The 14,790-nt window shown below is 34.6% G+C and overlaps 2 protein-coding genes across 3 annotated transcripts in view; both read right to left on the reverse strand.

Annotated features, from left to right (window-relative positions):
• LOC104820175 (arginine decarboxylase 2-like) overlaps positions 1-2,635 on the reverse strand; it is a 7,023-nt gene extending 4,388 nt beyond the window's left edge. The window contains exon 1 of the mRNA XM_010550545.2: positions 4-2,635. Coding sequence (XP_010548847.1) covers positions 4-2,130 — 2,127 coding nt within the window. The 5' untranslated portion in view covers positions 2,131-2,635. The remainder of the gene's footprint in view (positions 1-3) is intronic.
• A 5,909-nt stretch (positions 2,636-8,544) lies between these two features.
• On the reverse strand, positions 8,545-11,149 carry LOC104819630. 2 transcript variants are annotated; one of them, XM_010549779.1, is made up of 6 exons: positions 10,984-11,149; positions 10,365-10,427; positions 10,219-10,276; positions 10,032-10,072; positions 9,764-9,839; positions 8,545-9,472 (listed from the first exon to the last, which is right to left on the reverse strand). In XM_010549779.1, exons 5-6 carry the CDS (start codon positions 9,784-9,786, stop codon positions 8,665-8,667), a joined length of 831 nt encoding a protein of 276 aa, XP_010548081.1. In that variant the 5' UTR covers positions 9,787-9,839; positions 10,032-10,072; positions 10,219-10,276; positions 10,365-10,427; positions 10,984-11,149; the 3' UTR covers positions 8,545-8,664. The 2 variants fall into 2 exon arrangements, 1 of the variants encoding a protein (XP_010548081.1); XR_772838.2 differs by lacking the exon at positions 9,764-9,839.
• Between the last annotated feature and the right edge of the window lie 3,641 nt (positions 11,150-14,790).

A 14,790-nucleotide genomic window follows, 5' to 3' on the forward strand; every position in this document is an offset into this window, starting at 1 on the left:
AGCCCAGCTCTCCCCTCCACCCGCCACCACAGCGGCTTCAACCGCTGCGTCCTCGTCGCAGTAGCAGAAACCGAGATACGGCATCTTGTGGAACGACCGCGCCAGCAAAGCTGCCACGTCATCATCGTCATCGTTGTCTCGGCCGCCATTATTGTTGAGATCACTACTACTATGGCTGCTGCTGTTACTACAGAACTCATCGGCTCTGTGCTCAAGCGTCTGGAACATGAGCTCGGGCTCGTGCTGCATCGCCCGGAGGACGTCCACGCAGGACTGGCCCGGCATGGCTCGAGTCACCGCAAAGCCGTGCGGGCCATCGCTCTGCGAGACGCGGACCATGCTTGGCCCTCCGAACAGGTTGTGGACCCCACCCAGCGCCTCCTCGTACGCCCCGCCCAAGAACATTCCCAGATAATACCTCCCGCCGCCATTGTTGTCCAGCTCATGCAGAGGCAAGCTCGACTCTCCGCCTATGAACTTGTTAACGATCCCATCGCTGTCGCACGTCAAATCCGATAAGATCCCTCTGGTCCCCGGCCTCTGATCGAGCTTCTGAATCGGGACTATAGGAAACAGCTGTTCGATTCCCCAGAAATCCGGGATAGAAGTGAACACAGAGAGATTAACGTTGTATGTTCGGATCGAATCCGATCCACCAATGTCCTTTAGAACCAATTCGCATAACCCATCAACCGCAGCCAACTGTTCTATACTCAGCGATCCATCTTTAAACCCTTCAACGCATCTCTGCTTCAACTTATCAACGTAAAGGAGACAGCTTTCGTAATCTCCATGGATGGCAGCCGAGTAGAGATTCTGGTAATCGGACCGAGCTTCCTCCCAGTGCCCATCGAGCATGAACTGGAGGTCGGTCTGGTCAACACCATGCTTGACCGGTCCAGTTGAAGAGACAGCTTCGAAGATCAAGACAGAGTGATGAGACACAATGGCTCTGCCACTTTCGCTGCAGATCACGGGGTGTTTGACCGATTTCCGGTCGCAGACAAATCGGACAGCCGTGACGACAGCTGCAGCATATTCCTCGATGCTGTAGGAAACAGATAGATCGGATTCGCCGGACTTGGATCCATCGTAGTCGATCCCCAAACCACCGCCGATATCGATGATTCGCATGTGGGCACCGAGCCGAACCAATTCGCAGTAAAGCTGAGCAGCCTCAGCCACGCCATCAGAGAGAAGAGAAGTGGATGGAATTTGTGAACCGATGTGGAAATGCAGGAGCTGGAGACAATCGAGCATACCAGCTTGTTCGAGCTTCCTCACGACACGAACAACCTGCGTCGTGGTCAATCCGAACTTGCCCTTCTCACCAGATGTCGAGCCGAAGTGACCAGAGTGTTTGGTTCTCAGCTTCGCACGAATCCCAATCACAGGCCTCACGTTCATGTTCTTACTCAGATCGATAACCAGATCGAGCTCTTCTTCTTGCTCGAGCACGATCACCGTGTTCAAGGCCAGTTTCCGACCAAGTAGAGCCAATGTTATGTATTCAGCGTCTTTGAAGCCATTGCAGACAAGAAAAGCATCAGGGTTACCTTTGCAGAGGCAGCTCATGGCGAGGAGAATCTCGGGTTTCGACCCGGCTTCGAGCCCGAACCGAAACGGCGACCCGAACTCGACGATGTCCTCGACGACGAACCTATCCTGGTTGCATTTCACCGGATAAACACCTTGGTAATGAGATTCATAGCCCTGAGACCGGATCGCGAAATCGAAAGCCGACTGGAGACACTCGAGCCTGTTCTTCAGGACGTCCGGAAACCGCATAACAAGCGGGAGCTGGAGACCGAGACCGCCTAAGGATTTGGCATCGGTAACCTTCTTCACGATCTTCAACAGATCAATCTCCTGGTGAGACAAGGTATCTGAGCCATGGGGACGAACAGAGATGTTACCGGAGGAGTTGACAGTGAAGTAAGGAGCGCCCCATCCGTCAATCCGGTAGAGCGAAGCGGATAGCGACGGCGACCAATGGGGGGACCCACCGACGGCGGCGGCGGCAGGGGTGATCGCCGGAAAGAAGACGCCGCCTGTGGGAAGGGAGCTATCCCCGGAGAAGGCGTAGCCGGGAGGCGCGACGGCAGCATCCACACAAGCCAGGGCCGGCATCCTCTTCCCCTTTCAGCGACGAATCAGAAATCCACTTGCAGAGAAATTTTCGACGAAACCCAGAAGGATGAAAAAAAAAGCAAAGAATCGGGTAAAATAAAATCAAGAAAAAGGAAAAAAAAACTGGATCGATGAATTTTATCTCAGATTGCAGAGATTGTAAGCGTGAGGGCTTTGAAACCCGCCGAGGCCGGAGCCCCGGCCAACCCCCTCAGAAGAAGCAGAAGATGAATCTATCTCCGCCGTGAAAACTCCCCCTGACGACCCGACTCAACCCTAGAGTACCCACGTCGACTCTTCAGGAGAAGGTCAACAAAATTTTAAAAACCCATCAACAAAGAAAAGGAAATTTACCAAATTAATCAAACCTACGCCCCGAGAGGTCCCGTCACCATGCAGAAAAGTGGATTTTTTCTGGGGGGAGAAAAAGAAAATGTGGAATTTTCTCGGGAAAACGCAGGTAAACGAGATGGAAAAGAGAGGGGAGGCGTGAACGGTGAGAGTTGCATGAAGGGAAACGCGTCGTTTATATAGGGGGAGACAGAGGCGAAGACTGGGTTGAGGTTGGATTTGGGCCGTGGGGCCCATTTAATTTATATATATATATATATATATATATATATATATATAATGAAAAAAAATTCCTGGGTTTTATTTTCCGTAAACGCAACAAAATGTGTTTTGGTAAAAGCGAAGTGTACAATTGTTGCATACTATGGGGAAAAACTTTCAAATCTGATAATGCACGCATTTCCCTTCCTACGAAATTCATTTATATTCGATTATTCAAAACAATAATGAGACTGATATTATTATATATGACATATATTTAGCAACTAAATCAAGTTAATTATTTATATATATATAATATTATAAAAAAAATATATTAAATAAATAGAACCGAATCGAGGGTGTTCTTCCTCCAGGTCAGGGGTTCGAATCCAGACATATGGGGAGGGAAAGGTATAGCCAAAAGCTGTGTGTTCAAACGCTGCTTCCGGATCCAGAAAGATATAGATTGGACCGAAGGCCAAAGTAAACTCCCTCTTTTGACCAAAAAAAAAAAATAGAACCGAATCCTGATGAAATGTTTCAGCCCGCCCTTCACGCTGAGACGTTCTTTTATTTCAGTCGGGACGACTCGGATTCTCGTCACGGATTATCGTTTTCACCGTCGATTCGCCGCGTGGCAGTCCTGCAGCATTTTCACCGCGAGCAGACACGTGGCAGTCCTACGTGGCATTGTTAGTGGTTACCACTCAATCTGCGTTTCCAATTGTTTTAGTTGTTTTTTTTTTCGCCATCGCGGTTTGAGATAATTTTGAAGAAATTCTAACTTGATAAAACGAGCGGTCGATATTTGAAGCGTTTCTTTTGTTTTTGCTTTAAATTTTTAAATTTTGAAAAAAAAAATATTCAAGTTGGACTTGTTTTAAATTTTTAGATTTCATATTTCTTAAAATGTATATTAAATTTAAACTTTTTAATTTTAAAAATGTATGTTCAAAATTTATTTTCTTGTTTTAAATTTATATTTTATATTAAATGTGTTTGATTAAAAAAAATTAAAAATCGTATCCACCTTTAATTAGTAATAATTCTAATTAAAATTTAAATAATTAAAAAATTAACTATTTTCTATTTTCAATTTAAAATTTGTTCATATTTTGATATATCTATTTATTTTTTATATAAAATGGTCAGTTTATTTATCAAGAATTTGTGATCTCAGGGCTTAGAATATGCCACGTTTATGTTTTGTTGGTTTACTTCAATGGCTATAAGACGGACACGTGTTTATCATTTTCGCGGATTTTATGTCCCAAGGTGACAAAGGATTGTTAGGTCTCTACAATAAATTTTGCTAATTGATTTTATGCATTAATGGACACACCGAACAATAACATGTCTGATTTTTCATTATTTTAATGAGATACCTTTTATAATTGTTTTCTTGTTTTTTAAATAAGATCGTGGAATATCAGTAAGTTTATTTATTTTTCGAATATAAATCAATGGATTTTTGGATTATTTAATCTCCATCAAAATAGAATAAATGGTGATGGGGCAATCACGATGCATGCATGATTCACGTTTTGGTTAAATGAGGTCTTGTAGCTACAAATGTCATTTCAATAAAAAAACATTTATTATGCAACTACCGTCGGTTTTCCACGTCGATAGATATTAATTGCATCATTAAATGATGACAAAACTTCTTCAAGTTTCCGCATCCTCCTCGGAACTCAATATATACATCTATATATATGTATATATACGTATGTACACACATATCTATATATGTATATATATATATATACATGTGTATATTTCGTATACGGTAGGTGCGGACAATGGCGCATGCAAATTATGATCCCCAAAGATTTGCTCAACATAATCGTATAATAGTCCATATAACCCCATCCGTTAGATATAAAACAATAATTTTTATGTACACCTCATATAAGTATCCTTTATTCTTCGAGCATATATATATATATATAGGGTAATGGAGAAAACCAACACAACCCTTCGGGTGCAGAGCAAATCCACTGTTCACACGCAACAGTCTAAAAATCACGTGAAACATGTAAATCAATCGAAACTGACAAATTCTAGAAAAACTCATACTCTGAAGGGTTGAATCCATGACCTTCCACCAAAAGACATGTGCTCTCAAGTCTCAAGCAATAGAGCTCGGGGTTTTCCCTATTCTTCAAGTATATTCAATATGATATTTCCAAAAAAAAAAAAAAGAAATAGTGAGAACCTATAAATGAGTAAATAAGAAAATATGATATAATTAAGGAAGTCTGATGTTTAATGGATGAGCTTTTAATTCATATTTTAAAAAATTATGGATTTAATTATAATATATATATCTTTCTATATTTGGATTTATAGGTAAAAAATATAGTATTACATCAAGTGATTAATTATAGTATATTTACAGCAATACAGTACATATGTGTGAGACAAACCTATTAACGTATGCAAAATAAAATATAGTTAATACAAAATTTTGGAATACACTTACGAATTTAGGAATTGGTAATATACGATTCAAGTTTCATGTATACACATACACATGGTGAGAAAGTCTATCTTCAAAATTTTGGGTCCCGCTCACCTATCGCCGGTCAGTTATAGCTGATTTACCTCCTACGCTGTGTTGCAGGCTCGTGTGTGGGCTTGGGTTTACTCGGTCAGTGCGTTCGAAAGGTAGCAGCCGGAATTCCCAATGTATAAAAAAAAAATTGTCTGGAGCCTGATTCCCAATCCAAAAAATTAAATCGGCTAAAGGACAAGTGAACGTCGTTATAAAAAATACATTAATATGCATATTTTATATTTATGCACTTTCTTGACCTTAAATGCATGCGTACTTCATTTCCTATCTGTTCCCTTTATAAAATAACAATATTACAAAAGAAAATAAATGATAAAAAAAAATAATGGAGAAAGAAGGTTTGTCACGGTTCTAGTACGTATCCAAAGAAAATTGTGAACATCACCATCGTGTGTGTATATATATAATAGAGAAATAAGCAAATTAAGACTAATTAACCGCATATCTAAAAATATATGATTCTGAAATAAAATTTTATATAAAAAAAATTAATAACATATTTTGTTGCAGTTTAAATAAATAGTTTAATTGATCTCCAACAATTTTTATATTTTATTAATGATTGAAACATAGTTTTTTTTATAACAATGATTTTTATACACCCCATTCCATATATATATATATATATATATATATATATATATATATATATATATGCCAATTATGCAATAATATAAATATATATATATATTCTCGCTCCATAGAATATTTAAAAAAAAAAGAAAAAAGAAAACGCGTTGACGGCGGTAAACGGACGTTTACTCTGCGGGGATTGTGCACACTGCACGCAGAGTTATAAATACCATTGAATTGGTAACTCATTTTTATTTTTTATTATACAAAAAATATTGGTAATATTCCTTGACGAAGATGTGGAACAAATTATTTCAAGATTGGAGAGATAAAATTCAAATATCTTTGAGCATATCATTATGTGATTATGAATAAATTGAAATTCATATTTTTAATTCACTGTCAATAACTATGAGACGAGACTGAATTTCCGTAAACAAATTGATTTTGTTCTCTGGGGAAAGATTGGGAATATTACTCAAATAACCCACTTGGGAAAGATTGGGAATATTACTCAAATAACCCACTTGGGTCGCAGCAATTTCAGTGTACACCACCGAAAAAAAAAAAATTCAATTTTAACCCACTTTTCGGTTGGAAAAGTCCGAAATACCCTTTTCGTTTTATTTTTTGCGACCTTATTACAACTAACATATAACTGATATACCACTAAAATAAGATAGATGATTTTTTTGCCACCTTTTTTAGAATCAATTGTAACTATATTTAGAATTAATTACGAAGTCGTAATAACGAAGTTGTTTTCGAACGGATAAAAATCGCGTATTCATTAAGGGTAATTTCGTCTTTTCACGCAAAAAAAAAGTGTTATGTTTTTTCTGGTATACACGTGAAATAGGTGCGACCCAAGTGGGTCATTTGAGTAAAATTCCCGGAAAGATTCCTTGACGGGTCTTTAATTAAGAATTTTTCAACTTAAAGAAAAGATCTTTTATTTATCTTTGAATTCTTTTTACGGTTAATTATATAAGTGTGTGATGGCTATTCCACGGTTAGAAACTCAAGAACCACAGTTAACAAAAAAAAAAAAACTCAAGAACCAATCTGTAATATCTAATATACCTTTAGTGTCGAATATGATTCAAATCAAATCGAAAAAAAAACTGAAATAAAAAGAAATAAAATTGGAATAATATGAAATTTAAACAAAAAATTATACCGAATTAATCCAGATATAACCCATCGATGCAATTTTTTTTATTATACCTTATTGTGGTTATGTTGTGGCTAATCATGTCCCTTTCACTTCTTCTTTTTTTTTACTGTTCTTACATATATATATCGTTGCTATCCCATTGCATAAGCATAATTACGTAGACAATGTAACATATTGTTTTTAATTTGTAAAACTTAGATTAATTATTATTTTTACTTATTTTACAATAATAGTGAAAAGGAAAATGAAGATTGGGTGGCCTTTTTGTGTCTTTTTTGGCCTTTGAATCTCTGATAAAGTTGCTGTAATATTAGACGAAGGTTATGGCAAATGATTGTCCTCTCGGTGTAACATTCGGTCGGTCTCATTAAATTAAATATATCAATTTATGGGGACACAGACAATTTAATTGCATCCTAAACATCTTAAATTCTAAAACCTAAATTATAAACCAACCTTGAATTCTAAACTGTAAAATGTAAATCATAACCTATAAATTCTAGATCATAAGTTTAAAAGTTAAAATTTATTTTGTTAGATTCTAAAATTAGTTTAAAGTTTAAGGATTAGAGAATACATTTTAAAATTTAGACCGGAATAATAATATTAGAATAAAAATAAAAACTAAAATAATCTAATAGAATAATTAAAAGATATTTAGACTAATTTCTAAAAATTATAATTTTATTCTATTTGAATATACTATTTATTTGTCTTGTAATTTTGAAACTCTCATTCGTATATCTCTATCTATCTATATTATCCAAAAAAAAGGTAGTATAGTTTCCGCCCATCCATATATATATAATATATATATATATAAACTATAATTTGGGAAACAAATTTAATTTCATTACGAGGGCATTTAACGATTTTAATTTATATGTTATAAAGAAAATAAATATTTTTTATTTAAAAGTGGGGGCAAATGCCCCCTTCTACATGGGTCCACCCATATATATATATATATATATCCCGAATGATGTGGGACGCAAGACCCATGAGTCATGATTAGGCTAGGTTACCAAAGTTTGAAGATATGATTAAAATTACAAAACAAATTATAATGTTTTCTTTATTACTATCTCATGGATTCTCGTGCATCAGCGAATCGTAAACAAACTATAATGTTTTCTTCATTACTATCTCATGGTGTCAAAGAAGAATTTACAGTTTACATTTACTTTCTTCAAAAATATAAATTTATATTTTGTCTTTGGCGCAGAAACCAAATTACACATGTGATATTATGATAAAGATATTGTAAAATACAAATGTTCAGGGCAGCGTAAATTGTAATATCATGTACAATTATAAAGATATTGTAATATCAGACATGGACAGTCATTATTGAATAAATCCATTTTTCCTAAACTTTAAACTTGCAAATATTGAGTTGAATTGGCACTTATCTCATACAGTAAATAATATTCATTTTTTTATATAAATATAATTGTACATGAATGAGTGTTGGGCACAATAAATTGTAAAAATACAACCATGGGTTTGGTAGAATAACACAAAGAGAATGAGATCTACGCCACAAGAAGACATCCTACGATACTAAGCATCAGACAAGATCCGTGGAGCTTCCAAAAAAATGGGAGCTACCCTTTTGAACTTACTAACTACCGAACTCATACAACCAGTGGATCTATACACTTTGATGTAATGCAGAACAGAGTGAGTTGTAAGCACCGAGACAGAGTTTAAACTTCTCTTGAGCTGTGTCCTGATAAGGTCCCTGGTTCTTGTCCGGGTGCCACTTCAAAGCCGCTTCTTGGAACGCTTTCTTAACATCCTCGATCTTGAGCGGACCGAACAGGGGCAGACCCAGGATTGTCCTGTCGGATCGGGACCCGACACTCAGAGATTCATCCCAATACTCATCGTCCCGATTCTTCGTCCTCTGGTTCGTCCAGTTCCAGCCTTCTCTCCATTCGAACCCTGAAGAGCCCGAGTTCCTAGAGCAAGAACCGTACTTGAATGACCAACTATATGTTCTTCTCCCGAATGTAGCTTCGAACCTGTTATCGCTATCATAATCATCGGAGAAACTTTCTTGTGAGTGCCACCGTTTTGTTTTTTTGTCACTAGGTTTTTTACCCCGTCCAGGTTTACATTTCTTACTCAGCTTCTCCTGCTTCGGAGAATCAAAGTTCCATTCATCCTGGAACGAGTTTTGTATTCTCCCGGTGTGGAAGAGAAGATGGTTTAGAGCCTTCTTAGCATCAGCACGCTTCTGTCTTACAGTATACCTTATATGGTTCTTGGAAGGTCTCTCACGCTTAGGAGCTTTATCATTAGAATCCCACTGTTTCTTCCATTTCTCAGACAAAACACACGTCGAATGAAACGATGCGTGATTTGTTATCATCGCCGATGAGGCTGATATCTTTGGAACCAAAGAATGTTTTTCCAGGCACAAGAGGTTTCTCCATCTGGGTATGAGCATAATGGATCTGCACAGAAATGGAAAAAAAAAAAGGTTTTTCCTCAGACAGACAGAATCAAATCATTAGTTTCAGAAGACAAAACAACAAATTGCGTCATGTTTATGTCATACAATAGATTGGCTCGAAACACATTTCTTCCCGTAAAAATTGGACCTTGTTCAGTGCTTTGACCACATTGGGTTTCACAACCGAGAGTGGTGTGTGTTCCTTTAACTTATAATATTGATAGTACTATTCATTCATTTGTAATCTTTATCCTTTTTCTAAATATAAGTCCATCGAAAAATTTTAGGGTACCCCGAATGCCGAACGGATAACATGGTTTGTTACTCAGACCTGTACCCGAAGGCCTTGATCACCCAAGTTCGGGTACCTGAGAAAATACCCGAAGCTGAACTAAATTTATCCAAATACACTCGGCCATTAAATCTTATATTCAGGAGCTAAGATCATAAACAGCACCTAGACATGCCATTAAAGTAAAAAAAAGAAGAAGAAGAAGAAGAAGAGAGAGTGTTCATTGCAAGTTTACTAGCTGCAGCCAATAGAAAACAAGAGTCCTTACCAATGTTTGGATCTGCTGCTGTTGAAGTTAACACCAGCTGCCTGGAAACAACACAAAGAAAGAGAATGTTACTTCCATTGCAACCGGGATTTGGAGCTTAGAATGGATCTTGAGAGACATATGGACAATAACCATCACGGAATTTGGAGCTTAGAATGTATCTTATTCTCTTGTCCTAATAAATTACCTTTCTCTTGATACAATTGATTTACTTTTGGACTTTTAGACTACTAAGTACTTGGCCCCTGAAAATGACAAAACCGAGGCCATGAGTTAAACTGAATGTAAAGAGTTAAAAAGAGTCATATGACTCCACGACAACAAAGTCCTTACATATGTTTGAAGGTTCGGTTCCATAGGAGCGATGACTTTGGATCTGCGAGCAATCATATCAAGCTACACAATAACATTAGCATTCAAACCCAAATCAGATTAAACTATATTAAGAAGAGATCAAATGACCATGCCAAGGTTCAACAGTTCCAGAAAGCTCAAGAACTAATTGCCCAACAGATAAAATGTTCATCGCTAGATCGCAGTTTCAAAAATATGTTCGGTAGAAATGGAAATGGATTCCAATTCCCAGGGTCTTTTAAAACATGTAACCTAATTCATATAAACTGTTCCTTAGATATATGTCCAAATAGGAATGGACCAAAGTGCGATACATGATGGTGCAAGCGCATCGAACGATCAAAATCTACCGAACAAAGTTTTCGTCACGATGTAGATCGACCCTAAAGGACATATTTCTCAATCGATCAGGAAAATTATCCAGAACGAAACCCAGTTACTTACTCCATATATGTCCAATCCACATATGTCCAAGCAATCAAACGAATCTTAGAAAATTTTCCAGGAAACCACGTTCATGATCACGTCAGGCGGAGGGGAAAAAACATAATAAAATTGAAAAAAAAAAACATCAGATGAGAGAAGAGGCATAGATTACAGGAGAAGACGAAGCACACATGCATCGACAAGGAAGCCGAAGATCGGTGCCGTCTCATCGCCGCAAAACGAAGACATCTCGGAGTTTTTCTCGGATCAGAATAATGGCGTCGTCGGAACTTGGGGAGAGACGGAATTCGCTTCGCAGCGATCGATGTGAATTTTGTCTGCAGTCGATTTTTTTTTTTTAAAAAGTCGAATGAGAGAAGAAAGCTTGTTAGAATCTCCTAACGTTTGGTGGGCCTGGCCCAACTACTGATCCAACCCGGTCCAATTCATAATCTAATATAAAAATAATATGAAATAATAAAGATTTATAATCTGATAATTAAATGATTATTAATTTTTTAAAAAAATTAAATCTAAACTGAACAAAGTAAAAAAATCGAATAATTATAATTTTTAGAAAACTAATATAATGGGATAAAAATCTAAATACAAAAATCGAATAATTATATTTTTTAATTATAATTTTTGAAAATTAAAATAATCGAATTTAAAATAAATCAAACTGAATAAAATTGAATAATTATAATTTCCACCGTCATGAGTGAAGATAAATATATATTTGGGCCGAGCATGAGATCGGCCTTATCTTCCCATTCCATATCCGACCCCAATATATGTCATGCTAATTTGTAAATATATTAAATCTAAATGATATTTATGTAATTTTTATAATTTATTCGTTGATTATCCATCTAAGACCTACATCAATCCAAACTCGATTTCGACCGTTGAATAATCTATTGGCATATATAACCCGATATTTAGATATTTAATCCAAAAATTAGATCGGATATCCAAATATCGTATATATATATGTAAATTGCATGGTGGCATATGAGTAAAAATAGGTAGTCTCCCTATGAACGTGGCCAGACACCTGCACGGTTAGGCTCAATTATACAAAAGCACATGAACCATTTATTTTAATTAATCTCATGTTGTTTTCAGTAATTAAAATATAGACATAATTTAATCTTCCCTTATATTTGGGCAAATCTCTTAACACAATTTCGTTGCTTCTGTAACTGTTTTGTCCCCCCGACATTGTTTTATCCTGTGGGTTTATTTAAACGGGCATTACCGAATCTTAATTTTTTATTTATGTCCGGATCAATCATTAATTGAAAATAATCAAAATGAGAATTAATGCCGATGGGATCTAATTAGTGGCAGATATAAACTATTTTTGGGAAACCATTTGTGAGACATTTATAGTATAATATTGAAACATTTTTTTTTACTAATTTATCTCTTTTTTAACCATAAATGTGGGAACATTTTTCTTTGTCAAATTTGTGGTATTTAATTAAGAAAAACTAATAATTGGTCGAATGGGAAAAAAAAAGTTATTGGATTCCAGTTTTCAATTCGTATATTTTTTTTTTAATATATGAAGTTAGTCCAAATAAATGGGACCCGCCATATATTCCTAAGATCTTGCGAGATTATCAAAACTAATCACGATTACTGTGTTAATTAAGATTACGGGAGACAAGCAGATCAATTTGTACAGTCTTGTGCAAGTAACCAACACATGACATGACAACCCCACCAAATACTTTTTTTAATCATTATTTTGATTTTTCTCTTTGCTTTTCAATTCCCATTTATCTCCACCTTCCAAATAACTGTTTTGGTACCCAAAAAAATATATAAAAAGATTGTTCTACTAAATAATATTCATTATTCCTATAAATGTTTTGCTACACAGTTTTAACTTTTTTACAGCTTTGATTTTGTAAAAAGTTTTTAATAGGGGTGGACGTTTCGATATGCAGTTCGAAGAGGTTCGATTCGGTTCTTTGGATTTTACAAAATTATGTATCAATCGATTAATATTTTATATTCGGTTCAGTTCGGTTTCGATCTTTATTAAAAAAAAATTATATCTTTTTAAGAATTGTTGGGTTTTTCGAATTTTTTAAAATTCGGTCTGGTTTGAACCTAAAAAATTCGGTTTTAAAAAAATATCGTTCAGAAATTTTAGACTGTTCGGTTTGAAAAAAAATATCATATTTTTTGGTTCGGTTCGGTTCTTAATGTCCACCCTAATTTCTAACATAAATTAAATATTTACCCTATTTTATACTATATACTAATATTCATGCAGAAAATTGATTATATTTATCGAAGAATGTGATGTCATTTCAAATCCATATGTTTATCATGCAATATAATTTCATCTACAACCATATATAAATTAATATTTGGTTTTAATGATAGAAAATAAATCAAATATCACTCTCATCATGAAAATTATCATGTTGAACCAGTTATAATGGTAATGAAGTGTATCGAAACTTATTAAGTTCTCTAGATTTAACTTCTAACCAACGATTTAGTAAATGTGTAGAAATATAATCATTTGATTAGTTAAAAAATTCAAATAACTCACATAATGTAATAATGATCTGTTTATAAATATTCCTAAACAAAAAGAGACAACATTTCGTAAATGTTTAAACAAAAAAAACATTTAGTAAATATAAAATGTTGACCTTTTAATTAAGACGATAATGTGAATTGTAAGATGGAAACATATCATAACTTCTTTCTTTGACATGCTAAATCCCGTTTTATGTGGTTGTTAATTAAGGAGTTTTCTAGATTTAATCGTTTGATTAGTTAAAAATTAAAATAAATCACACGTGATCTGTTCATAATTATCCCTGCACAAAGAGAGACAACATTATATAAATGTATAAATATAATAAAGTGTTAACGTTTTAGCACAGCAATGTGAATTTGAAGATAAAAATATACTCTCCAGATTTAATCATTTGATTAGTTAAAAATTAAAATAAAATCACACCATGATCTGTTTATAAATATCCTACAGAAAAAAAAAGAGATATCATTTCATAGATATAAAGTGTTAATTTTAGGGAAAACTATGTGAATTTGAAGTTAGAAATATATCATAAACTCTTTGACATGGAAAATAAATTATTAATCATTGATTAATTAAAAATTCAAATAAATCACGTCATGCGTATGTTTATAAATATCACCATGCAAAAAGAAACAATATTTCGTAGTTATGAAGTGTTAAGGCAATAATGTGAATTTAAAGATAGAAATGCATCATAATCTCTTTGACATGGTAAATCTCATTTATTGATGTGGTTGTTAATTAAGCGGTTATTAGAGTTTTTTTCCTTCTCCTTTTTTTACCCTATGGAATCATTAGAGTTTTTAATTAAAAATTGTCTAAAAAATCGATTGCATATTATTTTTCTAAAAATTAAAACATTCAAATTTTAATCAAAATTAAAATAATTTTAAAAAATTAAATAAATATTTTAATAAACGTAAATCTAAATGGGCTTGCACAACACACCAAAGTACCAAACCATAACTAATATAAAATCCGAATATATATATATATATATATATATAATATTTTTTTTTACAAAATTTAAAAATAAAATTGGGATATTGTCCACCCTAGTGGCTAGATTGGTCAATATGAAAATTACGACTGACGCTTTGCCGTAGAGCCAAAAGACAGTTAATTTTCATTCATTTTTAACTAATTTTATCTAACCATTTTTCTGCTCAGCTGAGAAATTTTAAATTATAAAAGTTAAATTTATAATTCACAACTTATAACAAAGTGTTTCTATAGAATAAATTTCTTTTTTTTGCACTTTTAATCAATAAAAAGGAGGGGATGATTTTAGTTGTTTTCAATTTCTCTAAAGGAAAAAAACTAAAGTTACAGCCAATTTTAATTTTAAAAGCGTTAATTTATTTTATTTCACAACCGCTTATACTTTGAAGTTTGAACATTTGGATA

The sequence above is a fragment of the Tarenaya hassleriana genome, unplaced genomic scaffold, assembly GCF_000463585.1.
Source record: "Tarenaya hassleriana unplaced genomic scaffold, ASM46358v1 Cleome3, whole genome shotgun sequence".
NCBI classification, from domain to species: Eukaryota; Viridiplantae; Streptophyta; class Magnoliopsida; order Brassicales; family Cleomaceae; genus Tarenaya; species Tarenaya hassleriana.

Coding starts and splice junctions, on each gene's coding strand:
- LOC104819630 (XM_010549779.1), bottom strand. CDS start 9,786: ATGTTATCCGTTCGGCATTCGGG. Junction 9,473..9,763: donor TTATCCGTTCGGCATTCGGG/GTACCCTAAAAT, acceptor ATTTCTGTGCAG/ATCCATTATGCTCATACCCA.